The sequence below is a fragment of the Channa argus genome, chromosome 17 (genome assembly GCF_033026475.1).
Source record: "Channa argus isolate prfri chromosome 17, Channa argus male v1.0, whole genome shotgun sequence".
In the NCBI taxonomy this organism is placed as follows: domain Eukaryota; kingdom Metazoa; phylum Chordata; class Actinopteri; order Anabantiformes; family Channidae; genus Channa; species Channa argus.
The window spans coordinates 230,451-245,900 of record NC_090213.1 but is presented as its reverse complement, the minus strand read 5'-3'; the positions used below and the strand labels follow the sequence as shown (position 1 = coordinate 245,900).

Here is a 15,450-nt window from a genome sequence, read left to right as displayed (position 1 = left end):
TCTTTATGTTTTCACTTCTACCACTCTGCTTTCCAGTGCCACCAGTCCTTCCAGTCCAGGACGGCCCTGAGCTGGTGCTGCTGACCACAGGATGTCCACCATCAGTCCCTGATTTTTTTATGTACATTCTGTGTTTTTGCCTTTTCCTGTCGGTGATCTAAATAGGACTTTTGCTTTTCCTCATTTGAAGTAGTTTAATTCAGTGAAGATAAAACTAATGAAGGAGGATGAGGGGAGTAAAAACGAGGCAGGGAAAAACTGCAGAGCTTTGCTTTGATGACTGTGCTCTAGGAAAATCTGGTGCAGTGCAGTGACGGTTCAAATCGAACCTGAAAGTAAAAAAGGAAGAAATGAGAACAGGGATGCTGTGAATCTTACAGTCTTCGGGAGCGTTTCAGACGTTTGCATCGTCTGGTTCTGGCTTTTCACTAAATCCTCTGCAGATTCTGATTTATTTGAATCCTGGTTCTGAAGATGTTCAGTTTCCTTGTGTCGCGCGAGTGTCAACAGACCGGTGAGAACAGCATTTATTCCACATTAAGGCTCCACCTCGTCATTAGTGATGAGATTTCTGAGCCACATCATTCAGTTTGCCTCTTTCTCCTCCAAATGTCTCTTAATTTTTTACCTCTTCTGGTTTTTATAGTTCGGACAAATTTATGATTTAAATTAAGGCTGGTATGTGTGCATTTTTTATCATTTTAATTATTCTATATACTTTTGTATTAAACCATATCATTTTCAGAATACCGTGATTTCTGGTATAAATAAGATGGTTCCTGTTACATATGATGGAGCTTGACCGTTTAGAGCTTTATACATAATAAACAGGGTGTTAAATCCTATTCTAGATTTTATAGGAAGCCAATGGAGAGAAGCTAGTGAAGGCGAATTATGATCTCTCTTGCTGCAGAACTGTAAATTAATTGCAGGATTTGCAGGGAGTCACTGAGACGTCCTGTAGTCCAAATTAGAAGCAACAAATGCATGGACTAGTTAAAAACTAAACAAACATTTTATAAACAGACTATTATCCTAATAAAATAGTGTAAGTGTATTGTTTCAAAATGCGCCACACTATTTAGTTTGTGGGCCCCAGTCCGATCTATTCTAGATCCTGAACACGAACCAGCTGTCTCCCCCCATCCCCTTGTGAACCAGATGGTATGGTCCTGTCTGTCCTAACAGCTGATTGGTCAAAGGCAGGCAGTGACAGAGACAGTGACAGAGGTTTAATGTTATCTGGGATTCATTCTAAAAATAAATGTGAGGGCACTTAGAGCGGAACCGGGCTCATCGTTCCCCTGAAGCGTCGGCTAACAGAACCGACTCCTTCACGCCGACATATCATTAGTTATGTCTGCTCCGTCACTGAATCTAAGACATGAAAGGTAGGCAGCCGCTGCTGGACCTGGTTTTACCTGAAAACCCGTGTATTCTCCGCTCAGATCCCAGTAGAGAAATAGAGTCAGGGCAAGTTTTTGTAAAGACTGAGGTTTGGTATTAACCGGATCTTTTCTGTGTTGGTTAAGTTACAAGGGGTTTTAAGCTCAAATGTTTTTTACTGAGTCTTGCTCTAAAATGTAACTGTATTTGAACCCGGTTCAGCAGGGTCACAGAAACAAGGCTGAGGATTAGTAGTTTTTTTTTAGGTCTTTTTTTAAACCAGATTTCCGTTTAAAAACATTTTCTAATTTAAAAACTAATTATTTAAGGACAAGCGTAAGATTTATCATTAAATTATTACAAATTTGACCTATGACCATTTGTCAGAATAAAATTCCGTGCATTCCAGAACCTTCTCAGCTCAACGTGAAACCCTCAGTATTTCTGTTATTTAAACCGGTTCAGCAGAGAAGAACACAATGTGTAACTAGAAAAGGCAATTTCCAAGGAAATTACGTGGGAGAGCTGTTAAGTCGCCCGGTAGAGGCCGACCGCTCAGAAGCTGGTGAGAGCAGAGGCGTTTGTACGTTCAAAGCCGCAAACGCTGAAGAGAGATAAAAACAAACAAAAAAAGAAAGAAGAAGATGACAAGAAAAAGAAAAAATCCAAAATCCCAGGAAAAGTTGAATTCAGAAAAGAAAAAAAGTAGAAGGTAACAATGGAGGAAGTAAATAAGTAAAAAGTTGATATTTAAAGTGTAAAGAAACAGAAAAAGAAGCAAAGTAAAAAGTTCCTATTGAAAGTGTAAAGAAAAAAGTAAGAAGTGAAAAAGCAACAACTTGATTAACAAAAGTGGAAAGAAGTAGTAAGAAACAAAGGAAAAGGTAAATATTCCCAAAGTTAAAAGAAACAAAAAAAGAAGCAAAGTAAAAAAGTTGCTATTAAAGTGTAAAGAAAAAAGCTAGAAGTAACTACTTAGAAATGAAGGAACCATTTTAATGCTGAAAAACTGTTAAAAAGTTGAAAAGAGCTTTTAATTTGAAAGTGTGTTTCCTGTCTGTGTCTGTGTGGTAGTTTGTGTGTCCACTGTAGGGAGACTTCAAAACAAACTTATTTTAGCATTTAAATGCTAAATAATTAAAATAAGAATGATAAAAGGCTTTTATTTTGAAAGTGTTTCCTGTCTGTGAGGGTGTGTGTAGGGAAACTTCACCACAAAGTCATTTTAGCATTTAAATGCTAAAAAGTGGATAAAATATTATGAAAGGCTTTTATTTTGAAAGGGTATTTCCTGTCTGTGAGGGTGTGTGTCTGTGTGTGTCTCCACTGTGTATGTTGAGGGAGAAAAACTCAGGTAAAGTGTGTGGACACAGCTCTGAGGCTGATTACATGACGTCATGCAGCTGTGTCCGTTACCATGACAATGACTGCTGCCCACTGCCTGCCTGCTGAGTCATGTGAGCCAAATGCAAAGGCAGGCTGGAAAAGTGCTGAGACTATGCCTCGCAAAATGCTCAAAATATGAAAAAGTATTAGTCCTATCGAAACAATTCAAAAACTGTGAGTGACAAAAGGCTTCAATGAACACACTGATGTACTTTATTTGAAGATACTCCATAAAATGAAGGCGTGGTGGCGATTTTAAAACAGCCCCCCGTTTGTGATTTGATTAGAATTTAAGAACCTCTGTTATAATGGGCTCCAATGGGAGTTTCAGCCGGCACTCTCTCTGCTTCTGGACACTTGGAGAAAGAACCGTCAGTCCTGTGACTATGAGAGTTACATTTACTGAAAGAACACAAAAATACCTACATTCTGATGTATAGTTTGTTTATGTAAGATTAAAGTTGACTGAAGGAAAGAAGGAAAAGAAGGAAAAAAGTTGCTAAAAGTGGAAGCTGAAAAGTTAGAGTGCGTGTGATGTCACCCACTCTAGCTGCTCCAACATTCCGCAATACACACTAATGGAAAAGTTGAAAAAGCTCCAAAAGTTGCCTAAAACTAAAACTGCGATTATTCAAAAAGTATAAAAGATAGAAAGAAGCTGATCCACCCAGAACAAGTTGAAAGGGACTAGACCCGTATAAACTTTAAATGAAGTTTCTACTCCAAAGTATGACGACACAAGAGGCAGATGAAAAGTGGCAAGTTGAAGGGAAATTTTAAGTGCCTTCCATTCATTTTCTATGGGAAAAAAAGTTCATAAAAAGTGAAATATAATAAAAAGTATAAAAGTTATTAATGAGAAAAGTAATACCACCCCTGTCCTAAAAGGGACCTACGTTTAGGAAGTGGAACGAAGTTTCTACGACAAACCGTCTAGGACTAGATAGCGACCGAAAAACGAGCTATAATAATAATAATAATAATAATAAAGAAAAGGATCTCAATAGTGTGAGAGCTGTGCTTACAGCTCTCCCACTAATGAGAGCTGTGCTTAAAGCTCTCCCACTAATGAGAGCTGTGCTTACAGCTCTCCTACTAATAAGGTGGTATTGAATGTTCAGGAGTCCAGGAGGACTCCGAAGGAGGAGAGAGGAGGAAACTGCCGAAACTGAAGATCCCTGCACAGTTCAGAAGAAACCGCAAGGAGAAGAAGCCAGACCAAACTGCCGGTAAGAACCACACAGACATCATTTATTAGATTCAACATGAACAGAGCATTTTGGAACAGAACAGAACCAGGTCTCAGGTTAAGCTGAAAAGAACCTCAGCTACAACAGGCAGAATCAAAGGTAGAAACACAAAAACTACAGCAAGAACCATCAGAACGTCACGTTAGATCATGAACTGGAACCATCTGAGCATCAGTTACAATTATAAGAACCCCAAAACAGCTGTACGACTTCAGGCAAAAGCTTCCAAACATGTCCAAGACCTGTAGAACCTCATGTCAACATCATCATCAGGATAGAAGCACGAAAACATCAGCTAGAACCAACATCATGAGTTAGAAACACTTTTCACCACCAAAAACAGCAATGTGAATTAGACCCAGCAAATCCAAAGCTAGAACCAGCAAAACCTTAGGAAGAAATATCAAAACCTCAACAAATCAAAGTGAAGCTGAACCCAGACCCAAAGAAAACACTCCAGGTCAGAACCTACACAACCTCAGACAGAACAAGCACAATCAGAAAACAAGCAAAGCTACAGTTAGGATCAGCAGAACATGACGCTACAGCAAGATATAGAACAACACAGAACCTCCCTTTGACCTGAACCACCAGAACCCTGCTTACAACCAGAACAACCCAGAAATAACCAACAAAACCTCAGGCATTATACACAAAACCTTAGTATTTCTATCTAATTGCAGATATTTCTAAAACTCTGTTCTACTCCATATCTAGTGTTGTTTCTGTTTTCTGGATCTCATACACTCCCAATAAACCTGCCCTGTCAGTGTGTTACAGATTAACAGTGTTCTGGTTCTTGCAGAGGATGCATTGGACTGTGTGGAGGAGCATAAGGAGGAGCAGTTAGAGCAGATCAGCAGGAGGCTGATCATCAGGGAGGAACAGCTTTTCACTCAGGACTGTCCCTGTGAGCAGGACGAGGACCAGCTGCACAAGGACCTCGAGGCTCTATTACTGCAGATATGGATGGCCGTCCACAACTCCTTCACCTCCCCGTCCTCTCCAGGAGAGCTGGAGGTCTTGAGGAGTGCCGTGGCCTCCATTCAGCAACAGGAGGTGCAGGACCGGCGCTGGATGGGCTGTGTGAATGTCCGAGTTCCATGTTGGCGTCCTCAGAAGTGTCTCAGCAATCACAACGTTCTGCTGCAGAACATGGTGCAGTCCAGGATGAAGATCGCAGCAGAGGACGACTGGAGTGGAACCGATGGCCCGTCCTCCCCAGTGAAGAATGAGGTTAGATACCTACGAGACCAACACATGGAAACAATAAGACACAAACTCTCTGTGAAAGAATCATGTGTCTCATTCGTTTTGTCCTCTACCACACTTTTTCTTTGTAGGTAAACCAAAATTGCTCCTTGTCTCATCTAAAAAGCTCTGCTTCCACTTATTTTTAGTTCTGGAGTAGAAACCTGGTTATTCTATTCCATTTGTCTCTGAAAGCATTACTTACACCGCTCATTGTTTTACTTTGAAAACAGAATCACTCCATTTTCTTTAAAATACTGATTTGTCTCTTTTATGTGGACACTCCATCCTGTTTCCTATGTGTTCAGGTGCTTCGCATGGGGAAGTGTCTAAAGAAGGATCTGCTGACGGTGGTTAGAGCAGTGATGGACTGTTACCCTCCACACATGGACATCCTGAATGTCTACGCTGGACTCTATCATCAGAGTTTCTCTGCTCGGCTGACTGAACTTGCTGCTCCGGGACTGGATGTGGACGACTGTAGCTACGTGCTGCTCTGGGTCAACCACCGCTATCCATAGTGAGTCTGTCTTTGCAAAGATACCTGGTTGGTGGTTCTGCAGATTTATGTCTTCACTTATGGAGTTAAGATCTATTTAAACCAGAACACTTTGTGTTCTGATCCAGGGCTACAGACCCTCCATCTATCCATTATCTGTAACCACTTATTGTGTTCAGGGTCATGGGGGAGCTGGAGCCTATCCCAGCTGTCACTGGATGAGAGGTCTCCAGTTTACCTCAGGGCCAACATAGAGAGAAAAACATAGACAGACAAACATTTACACTCATATTCACACCTAAAGATAATTTAGAGTCACCAACTAACCGAACATGCATGTCTTTGGACTGTGGGAGGAAACTGGAGTTTGAACTGAGTTGAACGCAGGATTTACAAGAGTTGAAGTGTGAACTGAGGGTGTTAAATTATGAATACAGCCCAGGAAGCTTTCCCTGGACCAACAGAGCATCACTCTGAGAATTTATGTCCAGTTCAGTGATTTCAGACCCTAAGACAGTACAGACAGATTTCTACCATCTGCTGGCCTCCTTAGGGTTCCAACTATAGGATTAAAGAAAGAAAGAAATTTAGCTGAAGTTTTGTGCAGTGGACTGTAAAACAATTACAGGTGGTGGATGTTACAGAATTTCATTTTATCTGATTATCTGGTTTAGAAATGACACTGATTCACGGTAAACAAGAGAAACGTAAAGACTAAAAACCACAGAGAGTCACTGCAGCCAACCATAAAAACACAGCATTAAATGTGACAGAGGAAGACAAGAGGTCTACAGAAGGTTGAGTAAGTCAGCTTATTCAAAAACTGCCACTGCCACTGTTCAAATGTGAACTGTGACTTGGAGGGCTGGAACCAACCAGAGTCCACTAAGGTTCAGTTCTTTACAGTTTCAGTGTAAAATCTTAGCTGACAATGGGTTCTCTGTTCTTTCTCAGTGAAATATTGAAACATGAAGAACTAGATGGAAAGGTGAAGGTGGCCTGTCTAGGTTCTCTGCTGCTGACAGAGGATCTGAACCGGTTGGAGGAGCAGTACCTCACCTACAAAGAGGTAAAGACCAGTAGAACCGTTTTTGTTTTCTCAAAATATTCTGTTGAGTAAATTACCGTTAAATCCTGTTAATCCTTGTTTTCTGGGTAATCAAAGGACCTGACGTTTTCACCACAGTATTTTTTGACTCCACTACTCTACCACAGTGAAGTACTGTATAATACTGTATGTTTATGTGTTTTGTACATTTCTTTTCTTGAGGACAAAGTGAAGCTGTGGCTCAGCACAGTGTTGGAGAAAGAAGAGCAGAGCTGGATGAAAGGCAACAAACCAGAAATTCTTAGTGATTACTTCTTCAGCCCATTAGCTGTAGACGTCATACAGGTGAGACACAGTCAGTACAGGTGAGACATGTATGGGTAAAGCAAGATAACTAGGTTGGGAAAATAAACATTTTGCTTGACAGTACAGCCGATCTGTGTAAAACACCTGTAATCCAGGTTGTGATTTTCACAGGTGTGTTGCAGTTTTACGTGACTCTTTTTTGACCCTTTATATTGAGGGTGGTAGGTATGTGGTGGTGTTTCTGTTTCCAGATCATACAAGGATCCCTGACTGAGTTCAGCTGTGTAATAAGAGACCAGAGCAAAGCTGAGAGGATCACAGTTCACCTAGAGAACTTCCTCAGCAGGTGGGCAGCAACCACAGGTAACAAGAGCATTATTAACATGTAAAGACATGTTTGATGGATCCTGTATGTGTGTGTTAGCTACAAGATGCGTTTGGAGGAGTTTGTTAAGGGAAACCACAGGAACGTCCTCCCTGTGATCAAAGCTCACCTGGTCTGTGAGGAGCAGCTCAGGTGAGTTTACCTACAGTTACCTGCATCACAGATCAGTGCTTCAGATCATGTTTAGTGTTTCATTTCATTGAAAGGAATCTACAGCACTAACGTTGTGACACATTTGACTTTTGATGCCGCCTCATGGTTCTTTCCTGTAAACTGTGTTGATGATGTCTTAACATGTGGCCGACCTGCTTCTCTGATTAGTTGTTTGTGACTCTCCTCAGCGAATACATCTCAGGTCAAACAGGACGTTTGTCGGAGCAGCAGAGACAGCGCTGTCTGGACACTTTGTCTGCCCTGAGGGATTGTGGGCACAAGTGTTTCACCTGTCCTATTCAAGCCCAAGTAAAGGTATAAGTACTGTCTATACCGACAGCACTGCAGTAGTCACTCCTCACACACTGGTTATATTTTGTTAATATACATAAACAGATACAAGACCGACTAACATTGAAGGACGTGAATTTAGCTATCTCCACACACACACAAACACAGCTGCTCATCTTCATTAAAGCACTGCTGAATCTCAGCCTAATCAGTCACAGCTTGTAAATGGAAAATGGTCTGCACTTATATAGCGCTTTTCTACCTATTGGCACTCAAAGCTTTACACTGCTTCTCATTCACACATTCGCATTCACACTCACACGCACACTCATACGCCGATGGTGGAGCTGCTATGCAGCTGGCCAACACTCACCGGGAGCAACTAAGTTACTAAGTTAGTAACACACTTCGACAAGTGATCAGAGGAGCCGGGGATTGAACCAACAACTGTGAAATTGGTGGAAAACCGCTCTACCCTCCTTTGCCACAGTCGCCCTTGTCTCTAACCTGTGATCAACATTATTCCTCTGAATATCCACTAACATCATTCTGTCCTTTGATTTAAGCACCCACTTCGTGTTGAGCTTTTGTTAAGTATCTGTCCTGAAACGTTGGGAATGTTCAGATAATTAGATTGACTCAACCTTCATTATTATGTCCTTATTATAGCAGAGCAGGTTTTCACCAGTAAAACATGGAGTCATCTGTGAAGCTGCAGCTCATCTTCAGCAAAAAAAACCTTCAGGGAAGCCTCCATCAGGAGTCAGAACGTTGCATCCGGCCTAAAATTCAGAGTAACTCCCCATCCTGACAAACTGAGAACCCATTTTCTGTTGATAAAATAGTTCTGTACAATCCTGAGAGTGACAGTAGATCCTCGATGATGCACACGCTCTGTCTTTCTTCTCACTCAAATGTCAATGTTACCTATGTGTGTGTTCAGGTGGGTTTCTCTGAGCTGTGGACGCCCATCTGGTTGGATCGGTCACTTCCTGTTGTTGACTCTGTGCTGGAGTACCTGAACCAGCAATTGACCGACCTGACTGACCTGAAATCAGTCTGCAGAAAGGTGAGGCTGCCTGTTCACCTGTTCACTTGTCTCTGCCTGTGCACTTGAGTGCCTGAACACCTATCTCCTTCCCTGCAGTCTCTGCTGCATGTCATCCATCAGGACGTGGCCCTAAAGTACGTGAATCGGATGATGAAAGCCAGGATGAAGAATAGAGAGCAGGAGGTGGCCGGAGCTCAACGAATGATCGAAGATGCTCAAAATATCAGTGACTTCTTCACCGAGAGGGTGAGACACGTCCACGCACATCTGAAAACAATGCACACGTGCAGATGTTTTCAGATGCCTGCTGCATCATCCTGTCTCTTGGTGTAAAAAGGTTTAATAGCCAAGTTTTCCAAAAGGCAATTTTAAGCACAGGGAGATCATGCAAACGCTACACTGAAAGGCCTCAGGCGGCCGGGCTGAGATCCCACAACCTAGTTGTGAGGCAGCAGTGCTAACAACTCCACTACTGACTGCACTACTATAAACAGACTCTACTACTGTCCATGTTTACTGAAGTACAAGATGTGAATAGTGCGGATGTGTTTCCTCAGGGCTGCACTGAGGCTTCGTGGCTCCGTGAGATGCTCTTCAGCATTGCTGAAATGCTCCGTCTGCAGGATCCAGGAAGTGTTCAGCTGGAGATGGTCAGTCTGGTCCGGACGTTCCCCGACCTCAGGTAAAGACCCACAACATTTTTTTAATGAAATGTAATAACTGCAATATTGTTCAGAGTTTTCCGGGGGTGGAGAAACTATAACAACTGATAGCACTGTGTAGAAATACTCCAAGTATTCAACTCTTCAAAGTAAAATTACATGTGCCCTGTGACAGATAAATTGTAATACACCAGCAGATTAATTTAAATGTTGGAGTAGGTTTTTAACCAATCATCTTGTCTTTTAATAGATTGTTTAACTTAAAAAAACTGTTTTGTGTGAAACTGTCAACAACAGGAACTAGTAGCTCCAAGTCGACCGGAGAGTTTTTATTTATCAACAACTATAGCTGTCACAGTGTTTGTATGTACAGTAAGTAAATGTTTTCTAAATGGTGACATCCCACACAATTCAGTTGTTATTAACCTGCTCGGTGCCCATTTGTCCGTTGTTATCAGGGCCACAGGTGGAGGTTAAACAGACCCTGTGGTACCTCCTCTTCAGCTCAGCATCTTGTCTTCATACCCTGGACCATCATTGGCATGGTTACAGTAATAAACACACAAAAACTCGACAGTTGGGTTTAGGGACAGGTTCCGGTTTGGGTTAAAGCAGCTACTTGCTACAGTTTTAGACCAGCTTTAGAGAACAGCTTTGACAGTCTCTGCATCCATGCCCACATGGTCAGTATCCATCCAGCATCACCTTGGACATCTGTCATTGTGCCTACAGAAATATTTTCTGGGGGAGGAAAATTATCTTCATTTAGTTGGTGATTTTGGTATCTAATAAAACACACAGTGACTACAGAAAAGCCCATAATTTAACAGGATTTGTTCTAAACTTTATTCTCTTAGCTCTGGCTATCAGCACAGCAGGAATATAGACCTCTAGCAGAGTTGGAGGGGGCATTTGTGGTCATGTCTTAGTTGTGTTGAGTTCCTGTAGTTTGTGCTACACACAGTGACACTGGCTTTATTGATCACTTCTGTGTGTCGCTCTCCACAGTAACGCTCATGTGTTGGCACTGCTGTCTCTAAAACCTGGCCTCTCAGCTGCTCATGTTCGCGCCATCAGGCGCAGCGTGGAGGACAACCGGCGCAGCGATGGTTCAGCCAATCACAGCCCTCCCTTCTTTTCCAAGGTTAAAGTCAAATGGATCAGTAATAAGATGAATCAGATGGGGCTCAAGTCCTGAAGTGTGTCAGCTTGGCAGCCAGTGAACAGTATTTATTGCTTGTCCCATCATGCTCCAGTGTAGCTGCTTCTTCATATTACAAACATAGACTTTTATTCTGAAAGCCAAGTACCCAGTCTCATACTTGGATCATGTCCGTGTCCCCACTGTGCTAAGTGGTAGCTCCACTAGTGCAAAAAACCATGAACAAGTATGAATCCTGTCCTCACCAAAGCACAGAGCGGGTATTCATAGGAATGACCATTCTTATACTGCCTAAGATTAACCTACCATAGCTGGTCCATGGGAGCTCTGATTAGCTTCAACAGAGAGCCAGGACCAATTAGCCCCACCAGTAACTACTGTGACAACTTGTCTGAATGAAATACCGACAAAATCAATTGTGTTAGAGACCTGGTAAGTGTACAGGGTCATCGGGTGAACACCCTCTCCATAGGTGGTGTTTCACTGTGTTGGGTCTGTTGGCACTGTGGTAACTAACAACAAGCAGTATCCTCCCTATTAAGGTAAACTGCTACGATCAGATGTTTAACTGGTTAACCCTACCCTCAGCTGTCTCACCTGGGCAGGTAACAGCCTCTGTTCTACCTAAGTGGATCACTCAATTAATTAATATTCAATTCAATTCAATTCAACTTTATTTATATAGCGCCAATTTACAACAAAGTCATCTCAAGGCACTTTACAGAATAAAGTCCAGACTACACAAGTATGTAGAAGCAACCCAACAAATCCCCCTTGAGCAAGCCCTAGGCAACAGTGGAGAGGAAAAACTCCCTTTAATGGGAGAAACCTCCAGCAGAACCAGGCTCAGGGTGGGTGGCCATCTGCCTTGACCGGTTGGGGTGAGTGGAAAGTGGAGAAAGAAAAGAAAAGAGCCACGAAAAGCAACAACAAAAAGCAACAACAAAACAACAAGAAAAGCAACAACAAAACAACAAAAAAGCAACAACAAAACAACAAAAAAGCAACAACAAAACAACAAAAAAGCAACAACAAAGCATCGTACAGGTTGTAGGATATAGAATTAATGGTATACAGTGGTGACAAGTAAATGTATAGAGAAAAGCTAGTTCAGGTTGAGTGAGCAGTTTAACTATAAGCTTTATCAAAAAGGAAAGTTTTAAGCCTAGTCTTAAAAGTAGAGAGGGTGTCTGCTCCCCGAATTTGGATTGGAAGCTGGTTCCACGGGAGAGGAGCTTGATAGCTAAAGGCTCTGCCTCCCATTCTACTTTTGCAAACTCTGGGAACCACAAGTAGGCCTGTATTTTGGGATCGAAGTGGTCTAATCGGGCGATACAGAACTATGAGATCTTTTAAATATGATGGAGCTTGACCATTAAGAGCTTTGTATGTAAGGAGGAGGGTTTTGAACTCTATTCTAGATTTTATGGGAAGCCAATGAAGAGAAGCTAGTGAAGGTGAAATATGATCTCTCTTTCCTAATCCAGTCAGCACTCTTGCTGCAGCATTTTGGATTAATTGAAGGCTTTTTAGGGAGTTATTAGGACACCCCAGAAGTAGGGAATTACAGTAGTCCAACCTAGAAGTAACAAATGCATGGACCAGTTTTTCAGCATCACTTTGAGACAGGATGCTTCTAATTTTAGCAATGTTCCGTAGGTGGAAGAAGGCTGTTCTAGAGATTTGTCTTATATGTGACGTAAATGCCAAATCCTGGTCAAAAATAACTCCAAGGTTCCTCACCGCAGTACTGGAGGCCAAAGTTATGTCATCTAAAGTAACTATATTGTTAGACAGCATATTTCTCATGTTTTTAGGCCCAAAGAGGATGATTTCAGTTTTGTCTGAATTTAGAAGTAGGAAATTGTAGGACATCCAGGTCTTTATGTCTTTTAGACATGCTTCAAGTTTGACTAATTGGTTAGTATCTTCTGGTTTCACAGATAAATAGAGCTGGGTATCATCTGCATAGCAGTGGAAGTTTATGGAATGTTTCCTAATAATTTTGCCTAAAGGTGACATGTACAGATTAAAAAGTATTGGTCCTAACACAGAGCCCTGTGGAACTCCATAGCTAACTTTGGTGCATAAAGAAGAGTCATCATTAACATGAACAAGTTGGAATCTGTCTGACAGATAAGATTTAAACCAATGTAATGTGGTTCCTTTAATCCCAAATCCATGTTCTAGTCTCTGTAATAAAATGTTGTGGTCAATGGTGTCAAATGCGGCACTAAGGTCTAGTAAGACGAGTACGGACACAAGTCCATTATCTGAAGCGAGGAGAAGATCATTGGAGACTTTTACCAGTGCTGTTTCTGTACTGTGATGAGCTCTGAATCCTGACTGAAAGTCTTCATACAAATTATTCCTGTAAAGGTGATCACATAATTGTTTTGCAACTACTTTTTCCAGGATTTTAGAGATAAACGGGAGATTTGATATTGGTCTGTAGTTGGCTAAATCACCTGGATCAAGACAGGGTTTTTTAAGTAATGGTTTGATTACAGCAACTTTATAAGCCTTTGGTACATAGCCAGTTTCTAAAGATAGGTTAATCAAATCTAATATGAAAGTGTCTATTAAAGGTAGAACATCTTTAAGCAATTTGGTTGGAACAGGGTCTAAAAGACATGTTGTTAGTTTTGAGGAGGCGATAGTTGAACTTAGCTCAGTGAGATCTATGGGTGAAAAACAGTCTAAGATGGATTGGGGCCTTATTGAGGATTCTAGAGCTGTTGTACATGAAGATCTATCTGTAATATTTGAAGGGAGGATCTGGTGAATCTTTTCCCTAATGGCTGCAATTTTATCAGTAAAGAAAGTCATAAAGTCATTGCTGCTCAAAGTTAAGGGTATACTAGGCTCAACAGAACTATGGCTCTTAGTCAGCCTGGCTACAGTGCTGAACAGAAACCGGGGGTTGTTCTTGTTTTCCTCTATTAGTGCGGAATAATATGCTGTTCTGGCATCACGGAGAGCTTTTTTGTACATTTTTAAACTGTTTTTCCAGGCTAACCGGGATTCTTCTAAATTAGTGGAACGCCACTTCCTCTCTAATTTTCGTGACGCCTGCTTTAAGCTGTGCATTTGTGAATTGTACCATGGAGGTCGGCTCCTCTGATTCACTGCCTTTTTTTTCAGAGGGGCAACTGTATCTAGTATCATACGCAATGAGGCTGCAGAATCGTCAACTAAGTAATCAATTTGTACAGGAGTAAGATGGCTACTCACCATAGTATTGACACATGGTGGTGAAAAAGATGAAGAGATAATTTCTTTAAAAATATTCACAGCATTTTCAGATAAACATCTGCTGTAGTGGAATTTTTTCCTAACTGCTGTATAGTCCATTATTGTAAATTCAAATGTTATTAGAAAATGGTCAGACAGAAGAGAATTATGAGGAAATACTATTAAATTATCAGTTTCAATGCCATATGTAAGTACAAGGTCCAATGTGTGACTAAAACAGTGAGTGGGTTTATTTACATTTTGGGAAAAACCAATTGAATCTAGTAATGAATTAAACGCAGTGCTCAGACAGTTAATATGCCACCCTTGTTTAAAATCAGGACATGTTTTCAGTCCAAAACCATAAATATTAAAACAGACTTGTTGTGTTGCTTCAGTGTTACAGGAAGCTGCTGTATTTAAAACCTAACCGTCCAATCGTAAAATATCTGTGAACAGCCTGAGGTACTGTTGTCTTTCTAATTATTATTATGTGGTTTACAGTTGTGTTTTTACAAGTGTTTCAGTCTTTACAGACCAAGTGTTAAAGATCAATAATAAACTTCACTGACATAAAAAATAAAAGTCTGTAATCAAGTGACTGTGATGATCATTATTTTTATTAGTGATGTTAAAACTGGGCAGCACAGTGTTTGAGTGGTTAGTGCTGCTGGTCCACACCTATAAGGTCCCTGGTTTAAATCCCAGTTCTATGTGGAGTTCACATGTTCTCAATGTGCTTGTGTGGGTTTCCTCCCACAGTCCAAACACATGAATGTTAGGTTAAATGGTGACTCTAAATTGGCCGTAGGTGTAAATGGTTGCTTGTCGATGTATGTCTTTCTGTGTTGGGCCTAAGACAGACTGGAGACCTGTCCAGGGTGGACTCTGCCTCTCACCCAGTGACAGCTGGGATAGATTCCAGCCCCCCATTAACCTGAACAGGATAAGTAGTTAAAGATAATGGCTGTTGATCAGAGAATGATGCTGCAAATGTACGTGACACATGTCCATATTTGGTCCCTCGCAGATTCCTAAACTAACACAGACCCTCAGTAACATTTTCCATCTGCTATTCAAACTCTCCAGATTCCTGATGGAAAATTTTTTCACTGCAGTAGGAATCAGTTCCAGACCAATGTGTCTGATCACACTGTAAAATTGATTATATCAGACTTGAAATACCAAGAACTTGTCCTCTGAACGAGTACTGGAACACTATTAAAGAGCCTTTTAACTGTTTGATGCCTGATGCGGCTCCTAGATGTAATAAAGGTGTGCTGGTGTTGTATTGAGTTAACATTTGTGTAAGGGAATTAAAACAGGTTAGAGCCCCAACACATATATTGTTATTTAACCCCGTTGTATCTTAGTTCATATTCTACA

At 41.2% G+C, this 15,450-nt stretch overlaps 1 protein-coding gene across 2 annotated transcripts; it reads left to right on the top strand.

The window, feature by feature from the left end:
• Positions 1–36: 36 nt before the first annotated feature.
• Positions 37–14,662, top strand: tnfaip2a (tumor necrosis factor, alpha-induced protein 2a). 2 transcript variants are annotated; one of them, XM_067481222.1, is made up of 13 exons: positions 37–514; positions 3,894–4,001; positions 4,828–5,258; positions 5,582–5,793; positions 6,727–6,841; positions 7,043–7,165; positions 7,378–7,472; positions 7,551–7,643; positions 7,853–7,979; positions 8,899–9,024; positions 9,103–9,252; positions 9,564–9,688; positions 10,677–14,662. In XM_067481222.1, exons 1-13 carry the CDS (start codon positions 475–477, stop codon positions 10,864–10,866), a joined length of 1,935 nt encoding a protein of 644 aa, XP_067337323.1. In that variant the 5' UTR covers positions 37–474; the 3' UTR covers positions 10,867–14,662. The 2 variants fall into 2 exon arrangements, with proteins under 2 accessions (XP_067337323.1, XP_067337324.1); XM_067481223.1 differs by lacking the exon at positions 37–514 and adding an exon at positions 742–1,391.
• The last annotated feature ends 788 nt before the right edge of the window (positions 14,663–15,450 follow it).